Raw genomic sequence first — 19028 nt, 5'->3', positions numbered from 1 at the left:
TATAATCTTGGCCTTTTTTTTTAGCCATGAAAACCATGGATGTTGTGTAACTTACCGAATTCTAGTTTGGTGAAGAAAACACCTCTTAGTTGTGTGACTCTGGATAAGTCATTTAAGTTCTTTGTTTTACGGTTTCTGCATCGGAAAATGAGGCTAATAACAGTGCATATGGACATGTTAGTGGACATGAATTTGAGCAAACTCGGAGATAGTGAAGGATAGGGAAGCCAGACATGTTGCAGTCCATGAGGTCGCAAAGGGTCAGCCATGACTTAGTGGTTGACCAACAACATCTCAGTTTTAGGATAATCAAACAATTTATATGACAAACATTTAAAACAGTTCCTGGTATCAATTACATATTGGCACTTGCCAAGAGCATTTGCCAGTGACTAACAACAACAGTCACTGGCATCACTGATTGGATCAACAAGAGTTTGAGCAAGCTTCAGGAGTTGGTGATGGACAGGGAAGCCTGGTGTGCTGCAGTCCATGGGGTCACAGAGTCGCAGGCGACTGAGCTAAATGAACAAAAACAAGAAGAGCATTTGCCATCTGCCTGTGTTGCTGCAGCTGCTGACCTCTACACTCCCTAAAGGGAATTCAGGGTGGAGAGTGAGGCACTCTGTGCCCCAGGGAAACTGGTGAAACAGGTCTTTTAGATAGTTATTTTCAGGAACTGATTTCATGATCTCATTTCTTGCATCTCCTCATATCTAGAAAAGTACTAAATCCCTTCTGGTGATGTCAGCTCCTCCTCCTGAAGAGCAGAAAACCTTTTATAAAATGAGTGCTTGATTGCACTGAACTCCCCCTTCACCAAAATCTTATATTTCGACTTTCCCCAGTGCCTCTTTGGAGCAGTTTCTCAGACCTATCTGAGGGACTGTCTCCTGGGCTGCAGTCTAAATTCTGCCCCAAATAAAACTTCACTCACAACTCTCACATTGTGCTTTTTTTTTTTTTTTTGACACTGTATAAATATTCATTAAATAAGATATCAAGAAACATGTCAACTTGGGAGACTCGGTAAGAATCAGGAAATTTCAAACTCATTATCAAAGCTCTTTACTCACAGGGCTTTAATCCAAATGCCCTCCTTAACTCCTCCTCCTGCCTTTCCGTGTCACCACAGAGTGAGTGCGCGTCCCTGGTGGCTCAGACCGTAAAGAATCTGCCTGCAATGTGAAAATCCCCTGGAGAAGGAAATGGCTACCCACTCCAGTATTCTTGCCTGGAGAATACCATGGACAGAGAAGCCTGGCAGGCTATACTGTCCGTGGGGTCACAAAGAGTCTCACATGACTGAGTGCCTAGCACTTCACTTCATCGCACCTCCTGGGATTGTCCCCTCCCCAGGAAGGCCCATAATCTCTCCTCAGAAGTGATTAAGGGGCTCGGCTCCAAAGCGATTAAAGGAGTAGTCTGTGGGGTGCACTGGGCAGGGGTGCTCTACTGAGTTCAAGTGGCCTACATTCTAGAATCAGCACCCATGGCCCTTGTGCCAGGGAGCAGTGAGGATGGGCCTTGGCCTCGAGATAGCCCAGGCTCTTCCCAGCATGCAGAAAGTCCTAGACTGACCACCCGGCTTTGGAAGGACAGAGGAGAAATTGACAGGGTTGAAGGTCACCAGGATGTTCAGGTTAGTACTCTCCCACCTTGCGTCCTGCTGCTGGCTCACCCTCCACTTTGGCCCAGTTCCCCTGTTGTGCCCATCCAGGTTACGTGTCCGCAGACCCGCCTCCCCTCCATTGTGGTGGAAGCCTCTGAGGTGAGTGAAGAGAGTGGGGAGCTCCGGTGGCCACACCAGGAGCTGCTGCTGCTGACTGACGATGAGGAAGAGGAGGTCGAGGTGTTCTTCCAGGACCAAAGTGAAGAACCAGGTGAGGGAGGAGGCTCGTTCAAATGGGCCTGTTGCGAACTGAATGTTCTAAGCAAAACAAGAGGGACAACTTAGTTGTGTCCCCTGCATTAAGCAGCACCCAGTAGGTGCCCAGTAAACATCGTTAAGAGAAATTCCAGTGGTTGGGACTCTGAGCTTCCACCTCGGGGAGGGGGAGGAGAGGGCTCAGGTTCGATCCCCAGTGGTGGAATTAAGATCCCATGTCCCCTGCAGCTTGGCCAAAAAAATGAAAAAAGTCAAGGTGACTGGCAAAGTTGATGAATTTTTTTTTTGGCCGCCATGCCACACAGCTTGTGGGATAGTTAGGCTCTTCATTTCAATTGCTGTATTATTTTTATAAGCAAAAAGAATTAAACAAATTTACCTCAAAAAAAAAAAAAATCCAGTCAGGTACCAGGTATATTTTTCACTGTTCTTTTATTATGTATTTTTCATTGTTAATGGGTTCTTTAACTCCCAGGCTGGACTTGGAGCTCCCTGGACCCTAAGTCTCCCTTAAGAACCTTTAACCCAGAACTCAGCTGGGGGCAGGAACGGGTAGATCAAGATGCCTCCTGGATCCCAGAGGACACAGACTGTCAGGAAGCCCCCAATCCCTGTCCTCTCTGGGACGCACCATCAAGCTCCCATGTCTGCAGAAGCTGCTTTGTGGAATATTCCCATTTCCTGCCTCCCAGGAGCTTTGAGGGTAAGTATTACTTTCTCCCTCGAACATATTACCTAGGTTTTTGAAGCCCTTCCATCCATCCCTTCAGTCTTCTCCATCTACTAGTGAGAAAAATGAGTGATAGTCAAGTAATCTGGATTAAGAATTATCATCTGTGCTTTTAAGATTTCAACTAGTTGGAGATGGGAAATAATCCACTTATACGTTTTCTATTTAGCAGTCATTTTGTGCCTGGCACTGCTAAATGTTTCACCTGTCAACTGTATGTAATCACATAGCTTCAGGTATTATCCCAGCCTTGCAGGTGAGTAAATGGGGCGCAGAAATAGTCAGTACTAGGTACACCCATCTAATAAATGTGGAAACCAGGACCCAAATTTTCCAGTCATCTTGCAAAGACAAGTTTTCTCCACCTCCTCACCCAACGGAAAACACTCAGATCAGGTCTAAAACATCTTTAATCAGAGCCTTGAACCACGTAAGCAAAGTAGGTGATGCCCCTGAAAGGGCCCAGCTCCTGCACAGTCACAGTCCGGCCCTGGGACCCTTTCTCTAGGCAGGGGAGCCGCACATCAGGATCCTCATCTGAGAACTGAATCAGGGTCCCCTGGGGGCTTAGGACCCTCAGACATTCTGCCAGGAGCTGGTAAGCCCCTGGCAGACCACCCCGGGCAACAGCATCCCAGGTGCCCTTGTCCAGTACTAGCTGAAAGGAGCCTGAGGAAGCCAGTGGCTGCAGATTCTGGCCATCAGCCTGCATGAAATGGAGGCTTGACTCAGGGTGTCCAGGGCATAGGGGTGCTTGGCCTTGGCCACCTTCCAGGAGACTGTTCATGTGGGCCACAGCTACCGGCGAGAAGTCCACCCCCAACACGTCCACGGGGTGTCGGCATTTGGTATAGAGACCTGTACACAAGCTGGAGGTCCCACAGCCCACGTCCAACACCCGGGGTGGACAGGCAGCCCATGACTTTTCCAACAGCGGCAGCAGGAGCCCCTGGGCTTCTTCGTATCCAAAGAACCAGTCGAAGGTGCAGACGCTGCCCTGACGGGGTTGGGCGTGGAGCTTATCCCAGAGGGAGCGGTCCGCCAGGCAGCTACCAGCCAAGGAACCTGCGGACGAGGGGAGGACACACATCACCCAGCGGCCGGTTCTTTCAAACTGCTGCAAAATCGGCGCCATGTGTCCTGGGGTTTTAAGCGTCACAATTTCAATGACCAGACTCTTGGGTAACGAAGAGCCCAGCTTGCCCTCCCAGTTTCCACCTTCCCTACCCGCCACGGTGCGGCGCGTCCCCGCCGCCAGGCTCGCCAGATGGAGGGTTCGGCGCAAAGCAGCCATCCGGAGGTGCCGGCAAGGTCGCCCAGGGAAACTTGTGTGAAAATGTCGCCCGTACTCCGGCTGGGGCCTGAGATCCAAGTGAAGATTTGCAAAATCCGCTGTGCGGAATGACGCGTAAAGCTTCCCTAACCCTGCAGCTTCGGGAAAAAAGAACGCGGACACAAACTTAGTACCGTACGAACGACCTTTATTGTTTGCAGCGGGAAGTGGAAGAGGGGATATGGCAGCTCCGGCTCTTGGGGTGGCTCCACAGACCTGAAATCAAAGGAGAAGGTATGAGTACCCCCTGGAGGAGTCTGCTGAACCTCGGTTCTGCCCTGCTCCTTGGAGCTCTGTGTCCCGGCGCTTGAGGATAGAACCGGCGGACTGCTGGCCGCTGGTACCGAAGACATGACGCCGAGGGGGCCAGAGCCCGTTCCCTCTACCTCCGCACATTACGCGGATCGGGACTGCACGCCCGACCCGCGCCAAGAAAAGGAGGGTTCACAGGTACCGTCCCCGTTCCCCAGGAACACCAGCCCGACACCCACACCTACCAGACCACACTCCATCAGTCGCCGCCCTCGAAAAGGCTTGCTAATGAGCCGGGTTCGTTTATATAGTGCTAGGGCCCGCCCCCGAGTTGCGATTGGCGAGCACAGAGCTGAGGGCGGGGCGCACACGGACCCTGCGCACAACGGAAACGTGGACCCGCAGCCGGCCTAGCGGCGCAGCTATGGGTGCTCCCAGTGGAAAGATCAACCGGCCGCGAACGGTGACTCTGGGACCCCCAACATGGTTTCCCAAACGTCCCAGAGCCTTTATTCTCGCCCGAGATGGAGTCTATGGGCCAGTGTCGCCGGGTGAGGGGTCCCAGGACGCAGGGCGCGGCCGCCCTCTGATTAAGCATCTTCCTCTCCCCAGGAGCTGAAGAAGAAGCTGTTCAAGCGACGACGAGTGTTGAACCGGGAGCGGCGACTGAAGCATCGGGTGGTCGGAGCTGTGATAGACGAAGGACTGATTACGCGGCACCACCTCAAGAAGCGGGCGTGAGTGCCAGACCCTCTCTCCCTACATCCTCCCCCATCAACCCTCCTTCCCTCCTTGTCGAGCTCCGGAGCAGCTTAACACCATTTTGCTTTCCTTGTGTACTCACTTATGCAAGGAAAGTTTGTGCCTAAACTTTGTTAGCCTCTCATTATACCTGTAACTTGCAACCTTTTTTTGGTTCTTGGACCCCACTGAGAATCTAAGGAGAACTGTGGCTCCAGCCTCCCCAAGTAATATACATTCACACAGATTTCCTATAAGTAAATTTAAAAGCGTACACATGAGTGTGCGGTGAATCATTCGATAATTTTCACAAAGGCTCGTGTGGGATATTGCATATAAGTTTCAAGGCCCCTTGAGTTCTTGTGGAAGACTTCCCATCCCATTCTTTCACTGACTTGTTTACTATAATATTTACTTTATGAATTGGCATAATAAATATATTTGGTCCCTGTCGGGTTTCTGACAGAGCTAAAGCCATTGGAATTTCCTGAGTGATAAGAGTGCCTTTTATTTCAAAAGGATCCCCTTTTGAGCACACCTAAACTTAAGCTTGGAGAAGGAAATGGCAACCCACTCCAGTGTTCTTGCCTGGAGAATCCCAAGGGCGGGGGAGCCTGGTGGGCTGCCGTCTATGGGGTCGCACAGAGTCGGGCACGACTGAAGCGACTTAGCAGCAAACTTAAGTTGGGCTTCCCTGTTGGCTCAGACGGTAAAGAATCCACCTGCAATGCGGGAGACCTGGGTTTGATCCCTGGGTTGGGAAGATCCCCTGGAGGAGGGCAACCCACTCCAATATTCTCGCCTAGAGAATCCCCATGGACAGAGGAGCCTAGCAGGCTGCCATGGGGTTGCAAAGAGTCGGACACAACTGAGCAACTAAGCACAAATTTATGCTAATAGTGATTTAGGGTGGGGCTGGTCATCCAAAAGATGTGATTAGAGGATTGGAAATTTAAGCCCTATGCACTGACCTTTGGGAAGGGGGCAGGTGCTGGAGATTAAGCTCTATAAAACCTCTTGATAGCTTCCTGATTGGTGAACAGGTGGAGGTGCTGAGAAGGTTTAGCTGGAGAAGGCATGGGAACTCTGACCTCTTCCATACCTTGCCCTATGCCTCTTCCATCTGACTGTTCCTGAGTTGTATTTTATAGTAAATCAGTAAATGCAAGTATGTTTCCCTGAGTTCTGTGAGCCTTTCTAGCAAATTACTGAGTTTGAGAAGGGGATCATCAGAACCCTAGTTTATGGCTGGTCAATCAGAAGTCTAGTACTCTTGCCTGGCAAATCCCATGGACGGAGGAGCCTGGTAGGCTGCAGTCCATGGGGTCGCTAAGAGTTGGACACGACTGAGCGACTTCACTTTCACTTTTCACTTTCATGCATTGGAGAAGGAAATGGCAACCCACTACGGTGTTCTTGCCTGGAGAATCCCAGGGGCGGGGAGCCTGGTGGGCTGCCGTCTATGGGGTCGCACAGAGTTGGACACGACTGAAGTGACTTAGTAGTAGTAGTAATAGGTGACAACCTGGATTTGTGATTGGCATTTGAAGTGGGGGAAACCCTGTGGAACCAAGCCCTTAACCTGTGGTGTCTGATGCCATCTCCAGGTATATAGTGTCCAAATCAAATTAAATCTGTAGGACGCCCAGTCCGTGTCCACTGCGAATATGGAGAATTACTTGATGTGGGAAAACCTACCATATCTGGTGGCAGAAGTATCAAGAATGAGAGGAGGAAAAGTTTCCACTCTATACTAAATTTTAGCAATTAATGTTACTTTATGTATGTGTTAAGGTTAGTTTTAAGTAAGGTAACAGTTCTTTAACTTAGATCCAAAGACCTTTCCGGTAACCAGAACCACTGTGTGGGCTGTTTTGGTTCAGATCCAGTGCACGTGCCAACATTACTCTGTCTGGGAAGAAGCGCAGAAAACTCCTCCAGCAGATCCGACTTGCCCAGAAAGAGAAAGCAGCCATGGAAGGTGAGGCGAGGGCCCAGAAGTTGGGGTGATGCAGCCTGGATTCATTCAAGTTCTTTAATGCTTCCTCTTTTCCTTTGTTCAGTGGAAGCCCCTCCCAAGCCAACCAGGACTAGTGACCCACAGCCCAAATCAAAAAAGAAGACAAAAGCCCCCCAGGATGTAGATATGGAGGACCTTGAAGATAAGAGCTCAATCTGAATCTCACACCCTTTCCACCGGAAGATTCTCAAGCTGGAGCCAAGAGGACTCGATGGTTATTTCAGATGATTTTGGAGAAAGCATTGCTCCTTTTCATTCTCCCCGTATTCCTCTTCCTTAATGGCCTACTGACCTGCCCTGGAGGGATGTAGAGAAAAAGAGAGTAGAAAAGAAAAATTGGAGAGGGAGTCCTAACCAGTCAACTGCATTTGTAATAAAGGCCCCTCGATCCCACTGAGATGTGTGTGATTAAATGTAGGAATTGGGATGGGAGAAGGAAAAGGGGCCGTGAGTGTGGAAATAAGACAACTGGAAAACAGGACTCACAGTGCTTACTTGAGCAAAGGCAACAAGAAGTTAAGCTCCTTGGTGGCCCTGTCTCCCCAGTGCCAAAATTTCTGACAAAACTGAGAATTATTGTATGTTGAGGTCCTTTAATGGACCGGAACCTGGTGGTCCGGAGTCGACCAATAAGAAAGTAAAGGAGAGAGAAAGAGGCTGATATTCCTTGGTTTACGCAGAAAGCCAATAAAGCCCCTGCACGGGGCTTGCTCTGTTCACGAAGGCCTCCGGCGCCCTCTCGATGGGATGAAGGTGCAGAGCGCCTTCTCAGAGGGTCTTAGAAGCCCAGGCTGGAAAGTGAACTCGGAGGGCCTCTGCGCTCCAGGGGATCAGCCTGAAAAAGAGAGAGAGAAAGAAAGACACGGGGACTAGAGCTCTGATGGAGCAAAGGTGTTTTCATCAACATGGTGTGGGCATATATACTGTCTTACAAGGTAGTTGTTCTCAGCAAAGATAAAGATTAAAATTCCAGATTTACAAAACATAGGCGATCCATATTAAAGACAGAGAGAGTTGTAAACAATCACTTTTACCGTCTGGTTCACAAGAAGGAAGAGGGTACTTACTACCACACAGAAACACTAATGAAGGAAATGCCTGGATTCCTCAGTCCTGGGAGAGGCTTGCCTCTCCTCTTAATTCCTGAGTATTCAGGAATTAATAAGGAACAGAGAATTCCTGACAGATCCAAAATAGCACACAGGAAGCCTCCTGTTAAATGCCTTCCTGACAATTGTAGAGATGTCAGAGGAGGCAAGGCTCCTGATATCAGACCTGACACCTCCCCTGTGTGACCAGGGTGGACAAGTGACTGTGATTATCTCTGCTTCCATTGCTGATTATATTTTTAATAAAGTGAACATTATTTTTCCCTTTTTATGCTCAGAAATTCTGTTTGTTGGAAGCCAGGGCTGGGGTGGTTAATTAAAGTGAGAAACTGAATGTGCAGAGATGTGGTCACTGGGGAAAGAGCATACTCTCTCCTTGCCCTGTTTAATCAGTGCAAGCTTCCTAGAAGAAGAAGGGATTTTGAAAATTTCAAACCTTCAGTAAAGTTAAGAGATTAGCACAATGAGCCCTTATGTATGCACTCTACCTCGGTTTACCAGTTTTTAACATTTCGCTTGCTATGCTTGATCTCCCTACCTGCTTGCAAATATGTTTGTTCAATTACATATCATTTTTGTCTTTGCTGACTCATTTGAAAGTCAGTTGCAGGTGAGATTTTATCCCTAAGGCTATGTTTCTATATAGCCAAAACACCTAGGACACTTAACATTAGTGGAATAGCTAAAATTCAGTTTTTCATATTCAAATTTCCTCAGTTGTCCCAACAATATTCCTTATAACTGCTTATTGTTTCCTCAGTCCAGAAACCATTAAGAATCACACATAGTATTTAATTGTCATGCCCCTTTAGTCTCCTTCAAATGAGAAGAGTACTCCTACCTTGTCTTACTTAGATGACTGTTTTTTTTTGAAGAGTCCAGCTCAAATTAATAAAAGAGTATCTCACAATCTGGGTCTGTCTGAGTGTTTCTGTACATTTCCTCATCAGTTGTAGGTTAGGCATTTCTGGGAGGAATTTGATGTAGGATATTGTGTACTTCTCGTGGCGTATCATCAGGAAGTATGTGTTGACTGAAAAATACACAAGATTGAGGGGAGGAGGAGAAGGGGGCAACAGGATGAGATGGTGGGATGGCATCACCAACTCAATGGACATGAGTTTGAGCGAACTCGGTGATAGTGAAGGACAAGGAAGCCTGGCATGCTGCAGTTCATGAGGTTGGGAAGAGTCGGATGCAACAGAACAACAAAAAGTTGAAAATTATGTTTGATTTGGCAGACTTGCAGAGGACATAAAAGCCCAGAAGACAGCGGCTCAGATGACTCTGAAGGACTGCTGCTAAGAGGTAAGGGAGGAGCCTAGATAGAGGTTTTGTGACAAAAATCAGGTAGTCAGGGATTCCTCTGGGGCCCAGTGGCTAAGACTCTGAGCTGTCAATGGGGCCCTGCGTTTGATCCCTGGTCAGGGAACTAGATCCCACTTACCATAACTAAGACCCTGTGCAGGCAAATAAATATAAATATTTTTTTAAAATCAGACCATCGAAGATTATCATTAGACTTCTCAGGACATCCCTGGTGGTTTAGCAGTTAAGAGTCCACGCTTCCAGTGTAGTGGATGTAGTTTCCATCTCTGGTTAGGGAACTAAGATTCCTGCAAGCCTCAGCCAAAAGATAAACTTACAGCAGAACACTAGACCTCTCCAGTTAATGAATTTAGTGCTCTTTTGTTTTTTCACTCTTTTGCTATGCACCTTAACTATCTATGGCCAGTATCCTGTTCTTTTCCTTCCTGAATTCCCTCGGGGTTCACCTCTGGGGATGGCTGCAGAGGTTGTCCTGGTTTGATGCCCAGAGACCCTTATGGGCGACTATAGTGGCTGACTGCTTGACGGTCACAAGATTTTTTTTCTGATACGGCAGGCAGACAACATTTTTTGTTCACATGTAATGTCAGTTTTTCTCATTGGTGCTTCTAAGTGTTAAGTGGGTATCTGTTAGATTTCTCCACTGTTAAGTATTCTTTTCCTTTATAATTAATAACCAGTCCATGGGGGCTTCCCTGGTGATCCAGTGGCTAAGATTCTGAGCTCCCAATACAGGGGGCCTGAGTTCAATCCTTGGTCAGGGAACTAGATCCCACATGCTGGAACTGAAGATTCTGCATGCCACAACTAAGACCTGGCACAGCCAAATAAATGAATGAAAATAAATATTTTTTTAAAAAGCAATCTATGAGTGATAACTTTGAGACTGTATGATTTTCCTGTTCCCAATGACATCGCAACAATGGTTTCAGCATCCATGCATCCGTGTTACTCATTTGACATACTCTGTAAAGGCAACCCCTAGTCTCTTTTTTTTTAAAAATCTCATTTAGGTTGTTTTTCAATGTTTTAATCATCTGTTACTATCAATTTTTCATGCTCAAAATCATACCAAACTGACCAGCCAGCCTCTTTAAGGAGGTTCCTGTGGCTTCCCTTGTGGCTCAGCTGGTAAAGAATCCTCCTGCAATGAGGGAGACTGGATTGGGAAGATCCCCTGGAGAAGGGAAAGGCTACCCACTCCAGTATTCTGGCCTGGAGAATTCCATGTATAGTCCATGGGGTCGCAAAGAGTCGACTGAGCAACTTTCACTTTCACTTTGTGTCCTTTCGGGCTTTCCAGGTGGCTCAGTGGTAAAGAATCTGCCTGCCAACGCAGGAGACGCAGGAGATGTGGGTTCGATCCTTGGGTCGGGAAGATCCCCTGGAGGAAATGGCAACCCACTCCAGTATTCTTGCCTGGAGAATCCTATAGACAGAGGAGCCTGGTAAGGTTGCAAAGAGTCAGACATGGCTAAGCTACAGAGCATGCATGGATGCTGTGTCCTTTTGATACACCATCAGTATTTAAGCACTTCCTTGCTGTCAGGCACAATATGTTCCAGGCTCACCTGCTTCTTCTCCTGGGCTAAAACTTGCTATCAGCCATTTTCTCAAGGAAACAGTATTATGTCCAGTTTTGAATACAGAAAGGAAAAAGTGCTAGTGTGAAACTGAACTGTATTCAAGTGAAGTAAAGAGGGGAGAAGCTGAGGGAAGAGGGAAAGGCAATTTCAACATCTTGGTATCCCCATTACCCTGAATAATTTTCTTCTACCCCTTTGCCTAAGGTGGGAAGGAGCTTGCTGAGTTCAAAGTAGAGTTTCTGTATCTGGTATTGTGTTAAGCTCTTAATACAAATAATCTGCAGTGATTTTTGCAAAAAGCTGGTGAGAAACATACCCATTTTACAGATAAGGAGAGGGGCTCCAAAACAGCTGAGTCACTTGCTCACAATAACATTGCTATTAAATAGCTGACAGGAATCCAGATCTAACTCCAAAACAAGCACCCTTAGATTATGAAATCTTTAAGGGCAAGAACCACATAATAGTCTCACAGCTGGAAGAACTCCCCTGGTTCAAAAGTCACTTCTCACAGATCAAAAGTTGAGGCTGAGAGAAGGAAAGTGTTGGGTCCAAGTCTGAAGCAGAGCTTGGAGCAGAAATTGTCTCATATTCACTCTCCTAGAACATACACATTTTATGAATGCTTGAACTTCTAAAATCTAAGAACAAATATAGAACCACCAGAATTAATCATTTAGCTTTTAAAACACAGTCACAGGGCTTCCCTGGTGGCTCAGAGGTAAAGAGTCTGCTTGCCATTGCAAGGGACATAGGTTTGATCCCTGGTCCGGGAAGATCCCATATGTCAAGGAGCAACTAAGCCCATGCCCAACAACTATGGAACCTGTGCTCTAGAGCCCAGGAGCCACAACTACTGAAGCCCATAGAACCTGTGTTCCACAATAAGAGAAGCCACTGCAATGAGAAGACCCTGCACTGGGAAGCCCAAGATCTGCTATTAGAGTAGCCCCTGCTTGCCAAAACCGGAGAAAAGTTTGCGCAGCAGTGAAGACCCAGCACAGCCATAAGTAAATAACATTTTTTAAAAACCCTATTTTAAAACACTGTCACTTCAAAGATACCTTTAGGACCTACCATCTGCTGTTCTTCTAACTAATACTTCCATTGAGAACCGTAAGCGGTCTGGTTAATAAATGCCTCAGAACCTACTTTCCCTTCCTTTCATCTAAGCAACTCTTAGGAACTTACTTAAAAAAAGACAACAAAAAAACCCCCCAAACCTACCAAGTGCCAAGCAGACACCGTTGTATGTGATGACGGTGAAGCCTTTAACAAAAGCAGGAACTACCTGTTGCCGAAGACTTATCTTCTGGAGTTCACCAAAGAAAGAAAATGAAAACAGCAATTGCATGTATAATGTTTACCTACCATTGCAGACACCAAGTGCTATACAGTAATACTATTTCCTGGTTTCAATTTTCACAACAAGCCCCTGGAGTAAGTGTACTAATAACCATCGTAATTTCCAGAAAAGGAAGCAGGTACAGAAGGCAATGGCACCCCACTCCACTACTCTTCCCTGGAAAATCCCATGGATGGAGGAGCCTGGTAGGCTGCAGTCCATGGGGTCGCTAAGAGTCAGACATGCCTGAGCGACTTCACTTTCACTTTTCACTTTCATTCATTGGAGAAGGAAATGGCAACCCACTCCAGTGTTCTTGCCTGGAGAATCCCAGGGACGGGGGAGCCTGGTGGGCTGCCATCTATGGGGTCGCACAGAGTCGGACACGACTGAAGCGACTTAGCAGCAGCAGCATAGACAGCTTAACTGAAGCACAGAGTCCGTTACAGGAATAGCTGGAATTTGATCTAGATAGGGAGAAGGCAAAGCAACCCACTCCAGTACTCTTGCCTGGCCAATCCCATGGACGGAGGAGCCTGGTAGGCTGCAGTCCATGGGGTTGCTAGGAGTCAGACACGACTGAGCAACTTCACTTTGACTTTTCACTTTCATGCATTGGAGAAGGAAATGGCCATCCACTCCAGTGTTCTTGCCTGGAGAATCCCAGGGACGGCAGAGCCTGGTGGGCTGCTGTCTCTCGGGTCGCACAGAATCGGACACAACTGAAGCGACTTAGCAGCAGCAGCAGATCTAGATAGACGGGTTGGAGAAGGGTCTATTGATAAGGAGTATTAGGTCCTCAGAAAGTTACCAAACTCTCTGCTGCAGGTGGGGAAAGGTTCCTCCTCTGGGAGACTGGGGAGCCTAAGGAGGATCATAGTGACAGCTTAGGGCTGGGAGGACACCTTCAGCGTGGCCAGCCCCATTTATTTCAGGCTTCCTCCCGTTCATCTCTTTTCTTGTCTTCTCTTCATCTTCTTTTAGGGGTTTTCTCTCTTCTTTCCGCTTCTCCTCCTTCCTCTCCTTTAACTGCTTTTTCACCTTGTCTCTGGTTACTGATTAAAAGGTTTCCTATCCTAGCGCTTCCTTTTTAAAAAAAAAAAAAAAACAACCTCGAGAGTTGAACATTTTGGATTTTCCAGGCAAGAATACTGGAGTGAGTTGCCATTTCCTTCTCCAGAGGATCTTCCCCACCCAGGGAAAAAACCCGGCTCTCCCGCATTGCACGCAGACGCTTTACTGTCTGAGCCACCAGGGAAGCCCCTCAGATACCTTTCAGTTCAGTTCAGTTCAGTTCAGCTCAGTCGCTCAGTCGTGTCCGACTCTTTTTGACCCCATGAATTGCAGCACGCCAGGCCTCCCTGTCCATCACCAACTCCCAGAGTTCACTCAAACTCATGTCCCTCGAGTCGGTGATGCCATCCAGCCATCTCATCCTCTGTCGTCCCCTTCTCCTCCTGCTCCCAATCCCTCCCAGCAACAGAGTCTTTTCCAATGAGTCAACTCTTCGCTTGAGGTGGCTAAAGTACTGGAGTTTCAGCTTTAGCATCAGTCCTTCCAATGAACACCCAGGACTGATCTCCTTTAGAATGGACTGGTTGGCTCTCCTTGCAGTCCAAGAGACTCTCAAGAGTCTTCTCCAGCACCACAGTTCAAAAGCATCAATTCTTCGGCGCTCAGCTGTGTCAAAGACCCTTACGGGGGGCGGGAGGGTGGAGAAAGTTTGCCTAGAGGGTCGGTCGACTTCCGGGTGTCACCGCCGCAGCCTGTAACTGGGACGCCGACTCAAAGCGGAACCAATGTGCGAGGGTCACGAACAGCGCCGGATTGGTTTTCTTGAGAAGCCTTTTCGCTGGTTCCTTTCGGGTTTCCAGGCAGCGCGCATGCGCTCCCTGCGCTCCGCCGCTCCCGCCTCAGGCTCGGTCTAGGGCTCCGGGATGTCTGCGTTGTGCGACCCTCCCGGGGCCCCAGGGCCTCCTGGGCCTGCCCCGGTCACTCACGGTCCCGCGCCGCTCAGGTAGTCAGAGCCCCTGGCATCTTTCCTTTCCACGCGGTCCCGCGCCGATCCCCAGCTTTCTCGGCAGAAACCCGGATCCTACCTCGAGAACTCGCGTCGGGGTTCTCAGAGATTCCTGGTCCGGTCTTCCCCGAACTCGGGGACTGCCTCACCAAAACTCTGGGCTCCAGTGCCCGCACTCCCAAGGTCTCGGTACTGCCGCCCCCTAAAGCCCAGTGTATAGTTACCCTCGATCCTGGCCTTGCTCTTCCAAGAGTTGGGAATATCAATTCTTGGGAACCCGGGTGCCCTGTCCTTTTTAGACCCGAGCTAACCCAGGGTCCCCTGACTTCATGGGGACTCCCTGAGCACCCAGGCCCCCAGAATCCCACAGAATGCTTTCTTCTAGCCTTTCCCTCGCCCTCCAACGGAGACACTCCCCTCACCGTTGAGTGGTTTTGGTTTTTGTTTTGGAGGAACCAGAGAGGGGCACAGTCAGAACCTTACCAGTCTCTAGAGGATGCTGTCTTCTTTGGCAGAAAACTCACAAAGAGGAAGGGAATTTTGTCTCTTCCTGTGATACTGCCTCCTGAACCTCTTTAAGACTGAACCCATATGTTTTAAGGTGGGAAGGGCTGGAAGGCATTACCTTGTCTCTGCCCTGGGCACCTTGGTTCCTGGGGCATATTGAGGGTACTGGGACGGTAGTGGTTGTTGATGTGGTGGAGTCCAAGTGGTGAGTGGTTAGGGTGCTTGCAGAATATGGAAAAAAACAAGTTTGAGGAGGAAGAGCCCTTAATGAGGGGCAAATTTGGGCTTAGAATTTTCTTTCCATTAAGGGCAAAATCCAGGGTACTTGAGTTGTATGGAGGGGGGAGTGATGTAAAGCTGAAAAGGTGTGTTTAAGGCAGATGTTATAGGAACACAAAATATACTTCCTCAATTCAACGAATTATTATTTCCCATATTCCAGGGGCTCCAGTAGAAGGGGATTCAGTGTTGAAGAGCAGAGAACTGTTAACTACCCTCTTGGAGTTTAGAGTCTGATTATTTAACCTTGATTTCCTTCTCCGTAAAATGGGATCATAATGGTACCTACCTTACTGGGTTGTTATCTGTATTGAAATAATACACGTAAAGTACTTAAAAGAGAACTTGGTATATTCCAGGAGTTACCTAATACTGATTCTGTTATTAAAAGAAAAACAGCTTGCATTTATTAATTAGTGTAAACTAGATATGGTGCTTCCATACTTTGTGAACATTATGAGGGAGGTTCAGTTATCCCTATTTTATATAGAAAAATACTGAAGCTCACAGAGGGAATGTAACTTGTTCTACATCTTCCAACACTCTCACTCTGCTTCTTTTGCTTCCTTACAGTGCTCAGGAGCTGTCCCAGGAAATCAAGGCTTTTCTGACTGGTGTAGACCCTGTTCTGGGCCACCAGCTCTCTGCTCGAGAGCACGCTCGCTGTGGCCTTCTCCTGCTCCGCTCTTTGCCACCTGCTCGGGCTGCTGTGCTTGACCACTTGCGAGGTGTTTTCGATGAGAGTGTCCGGGCCCACCTGGCTGCCCTGGATGAAAGCCCTGTGGCTGGCCCACCTCACCTCCGTCCACCCCCACCTTCCCATGTCCCTGCTGGGGGTCCTGGTCTAGAGGATGTGGTGCAGGAAGTGCAGCAGGTGCTGTCTGAGTTCATCCGGGCCAACCCGAAGGCCTGGGCACCTGTGATTAGTGCATGGTCCATTGACCTCATGGGGCAGCTGAGCAGCACTTACTCGGGCCAGCACCAGCGTGTGCCCCATGCCACTGGGTCTCTCAATGAATTGCTGCAGCTGTGGATGGGCTGTCGGGCCACACGCACATTGATGGACATCTATGTTCAGTGCCTCTCGGCTCTCATTGGCAGTTGCCCAGATGCCTGTGTGGATGCCTTGCTGGATACCTCCGTCCAGCATTCCCCACACTTCGACTGGGTTGTGGCACATATTGGCTCCTCTTTTCCCGGCACCATCATCTCTCGAGTTCTCTCGTGTGGCCTTAAGGACTTCTGCGTTCATGGTGGGGCCGGAGGTGGAGCTGGTGGCGGTGGTGGAGGCTCCTCTCAAACTCCCTCTGCAGACCCCTTCCCTGGATCTCCTGCCATCCCTGGGGAGAAACGGGTGCCCAAGATTGCCTCAGTTGTAGGCATCCTAGGGCACCTGGCCTCCAGGCATGGAGACAGCATCCGACGGGAGCTCCTGCGAATGTTCCACGATAGTCTGGCAGGGGGCACTGGTGGCCGGAGTGGGGACCCCTCCCTTCAGGCCACAGTTCCCTTCCTCCTGCAGCTAGCAGTCATGTCACCAGCTTTGCTGGGCACAGTCTCTGGAGAACTGGTAGACTGCCTTAAACCCCCAGCCGTGCTGAGTCAGCTGCAGCAACACCTGCAGGGATTTCCCCGAGAGGAGTTGGACAACATGCTGAACCTGGCCGTGCACCTTGTGAGCCAGGCCTCTGGGGCAGGTGCCTACCGCCTGTTGCAGTTCCTGGTGGACACAGCCATGCCTGCCTCTGTCATTACCACCCAGGGCCTGGCTGTGCCAGACACTGTACGCGAGGCATGTGACCGGTTGATCCAGCTGCTGTTGCTGCACCTGCAAAAACTGGTTCATCACTGGGGACCGTCTCTAGGGGAAGGGTTGTTGAGCTCACCCCCACCCCCCCGCCCTGTGCCCTTTCTAGATGCGCTCAGAAACCACGTTGGAGAGTTGTGTGGCGAGACATTACGTTTGGAACGGAAACGCTTTCTCTGGCAACACCAGCTCCTTGGCCTACTCTCTGTCTATACCCGGCCTAGCTGTGGACCTGAGGCCTTGGGCCATCTCCTGAGCCGGGCCCGAAGCCCTGAAGAGTTGAGTCTGGCCACTCAATTATATGCTGGGCTGGTGGTCAGTCTCTCTGGCCTCCTGCCCCTGGCCTTCCGAAGCTGCCTGGCTAGGGTACATGCAGGAACTTTGCAACCTCCCTTCACGGCCCGGTTCCTGCGCAACTTGGCGCTGCTTGTGGGGTGGGAGCAGCAAGGTGGTGAGGGCCCTGCGGCCCTAGGGGCCCGGTTCGGGGAGTCTGCCTCAGCTCATCTGTCTGACCTGGCTCCTCTCTTGCTCCATCCTGAGGAGGAAGTAGCCGAAGCTGCTGCCTCCCTCCTGGCCATTTGTCCCTTCCCCCCAGAAGCTCTATCCCCTTCCCAACTCTTGGGACTGGTGAGAGCTGGAGTACATCGCTTCTTTGCTTCTCTGAGGCTGCACGGCCCCCCAGGGGTGGCTTCCGCCTCCCAGCTGCTTTTGCGCCTCTCCCAGACCTGCCCGGCGGGGCTCAAAGCTGTGCTGCAGCTGCTAGTTGAGGGAGCCTTACATCGTGGCAACACAGAACTATTTGGAGGGGAAGTGGATGGGGACAATGAGACTCTCTCCATTGTGACAGCTCCTTTGGCATCTGCCTCCCTGTTGGACACAAACCGGCGGCACACTGCAGCTGTACCAGGTCCTGGAGGGATTTGGTCTGTGTTCCACGCTGGAGTCATCGGTCGTGGCCTTAAACCACCCAAGTTTGTCCAGTCACGCAATCAGCAAGAAGTTATCTACAACACCCAGAGCCTCCTCAGCCTCCTGGTGCACTGCTGCAGTGCCCCTGGGGGTACTGAATGTGTAGGCTGCTGGGGGTCTTCCACCCTGAGCCCAGAGGCAGCCAAAGCAGTGGCAGTGACTTTGGTGGAGAGTGTGTGTCCTGATGCAGCCGGTGCAGAGCTAGCCTGGCCTCCTGAGGAGCATGCCCGGGCCACTGTGGAGCGGGATCTCCGCATTGGCAGGCGCTTCCGGGAACAGCCTCTGCTCTTTGAGCTGCTAAAGTTGGTAGCAGCTGCTCCCCCAGCCCTGTGCTACTGCTCCGTGCTGCTGCGGGGGCTGCTGGCTGCCCTCTTGGGCCACTGGGAAGCCTCTCGCCACCCTGACACAACCCACTCCCCCTGGCACCTGGAGGCATCCTGCACCTTGGTGGCTGTCATGGCTGAGGGAAGCCTCCTGCCACCAGCCCTGGGGAATATGCACGAGGTATTTAGTCAACTGGCACCTTTTGAAGTGCGTCTGCTGCTGCTCAGTGTCTGGGGCTTTCTCCGGGAGCATGGGCCCTTGCCCCAGAAGTTCATCTTCCAGTCGGAGCGTGGTCGCTTCATCCGGGACTTCTCTAGGGAGGGTGGGGGTGAAGGTGGACCCCATCTGGCTGTGCTGCACAGTGTCCTCCACCGCAACATTGACCGCCTGGGCCTCTTCTCTGGCCGTTTCCAGGCGCCTTTACCGTCCACTCTCCGGCAGGGCACATAGCCTTTCCATGCTCCAAAAGCTGAGGGAGATTGAGCCATGAGAGAGGGGGCCAAGGTGCTGCAGAAAAGTGGGAGGTTTCTCTTCTAAGACCTTGGCTTAAAAGAGCGCTGTCACTTTCTTCCTCCCCACCTTTTTTCTAAATAAAATTTGCCGAGTTGAGAAAAACAGGGTTCAGTGCTTCTGTCTGATGTTTAGGACCAGCCAAGTCGGACAGCGCCTGGCTCAACAATCCCGCCCCCTCCCTCAAGCTCCGCCCTGGCACCGCCCCCATGAGTATTTGGCTTAAGTCCTCCGCCAATGGGACAAAAGCCCGGCCTCTGTGCGGTCGGGCCAATCAGG

The 19028-nt window shown here is 50.0% G+C and overlaps 3 protein-coding genes and 1 non-coding gene across 5 annotated transcripts; 2 read left to right on the top strand and 2 right to left on the bottom strand.

The window, feature by feature from the left end:
• Window positions 1-1492: 1492 nt before the first annotated feature.
• Window positions 1493-7361, top strand: LOC128068650 (uncharacterized protein C11orf98). 2 transcript variants are annotated; one of them, XM_052661774.1, is made up of 6 exons: window positions 1493-1642; window positions 1721-1883; window positions 2364-2591; window positions 4816-4940; window positions 6828-6925; window positions 7008-7361. In XM_052661774.1, exons 1-6 carry the CDS (start codon window positions 1493-1495, stop codon window positions 7036-7038), a joined length of 795 nt encoding a protein of 264 aa, XP_052517734.1. In that variant the 3' UTR covers window positions 7039-7361. The 2 variants fall into 2 exon arrangements, with proteins under 2 accessions (XP_052517734.1, XP_052517735.1); XM_052661775.1 differs by lacking the exons at window positions 1493-1642; window positions 1721-1883; window positions 2364-2591 and adding an exon at window positions 4576-4666.
• On the bottom strand, window positions 3018-4462 carry CSKMT (citrate synthase lysine methyltransferase). Its single transcript, XM_052661776.1, has 3 exons — window positions 4449-4462; window positions 3846-4167; window positions 3018-3683 (listed from the first exon to the last, which is right to left on the bottom strand). Exons 2-3 carry the CDS (start codon window positions 3910-3912, stop codon window positions 3028-3030), a joined length of 723 nt encoding a protein of 240 aa, XP_052517736.1. The 5' UTR covers window positions 3913-4167; window positions 4449-4462; the 3' UTR covers window positions 3018-3027.
• LOC128069302 (small nucleolar RNA SNORA57) lies at window positions 4245-4393 on the bottom strand. The gene has a single exon (XR_008201556.1). It is a non-coding gene; the product is annotated as a small nucleolar RNA SNORA57 (small nucleolar RNA).
• Window positions 7362-14232: 6871 nt separating the features above from the next.
• INTS5 (integrator complex subunit 5) lies at window positions 14233-18835 on the top strand. The gene is made up of 2 exons (XM_052661921.1): window positions 14233-14350; window positions 15713-18835. Exons 1-2 carry the CDS (start codon window positions 14271-14273, stop codon window positions 18687-18689), a joined length of 3057 nt encoding a protein of 1018 aa, XP_052517881.1. The 5' UTR covers window positions 14233-14270; the 3' UTR covers window positions 18690-18835.
• Window positions 18836-19028: the final 193 nt, after the last annotated feature.

This window comes from Budorcas taxicolor, chromosome 25 (genome assembly GCF_023091745.1).
Source record: "Budorcas taxicolor isolate Tak-1 chromosome 25, Takin1.1, whole genome shotgun sequence".
Taxonomy (NCBI): domain Eukaryota; kingdom Metazoa; phylum Chordata; class Mammalia; order Artiodactyla; family Bovidae; genus Budorcas; species Budorcas taxicolor.
This window is presented reverse-complemented; position numbering and strand designations above follow the sequence as displayed.

Bases quoted from the DNA above. Each gene is read 5' to 3' on its own strand.
- LOC128068650 (XM_052661774.1), top strand. From the start codon at position 1,493: ATGGCCCTTGTGCCAGGGAGCAGTGAGGATGGGCCTTGGCCTCGAGAT. The intron at 1,643-1,720 runs GTTAGTACTCTC...GTGCCCATCCAG, and splicing joins AAGGTCACCAGGATGTTCAG to GTTACGTGTCCGCAGACCCG. The intron at 6,926-7,007 runs GTGAGGCGAGGG...TCCTTTGTTCAG, and splicing joins AGAGAAAGCAGCCATGGAAG to TGGAAGCCCCTCCCAAGCCA.
- CSKMT (XM_052661776.1), bottom strand. From the start codon at position 3,912: ATGGCTGCTTTGCGCCGAACCCTCCATCTGGCGAGCCTGGCGGCGGGG. The intron at 3,684-3,845 runs GTAGGGAAGGTG...CCTCGTCCGCAG, and splicing joins GACGCGCCGCACCGTGGCGG to GTTCCTTGGCTGGTAGCTGC.
- INTS5 (XM_052661921.1), top strand. From the start codon at position 14,271: ATGTCTGCGTTGTGCGACCCTCCCGGGGCCCCAGGGCCTCCTGGGCCT. The intron at 14,351-15,712 runs GTAGTCAGAGCC...GCTTCCTTACAG, and splicing joins CACGGTCCCGCGCCGCTCAG to TGCTCAGGAGCTGTCCCAGG.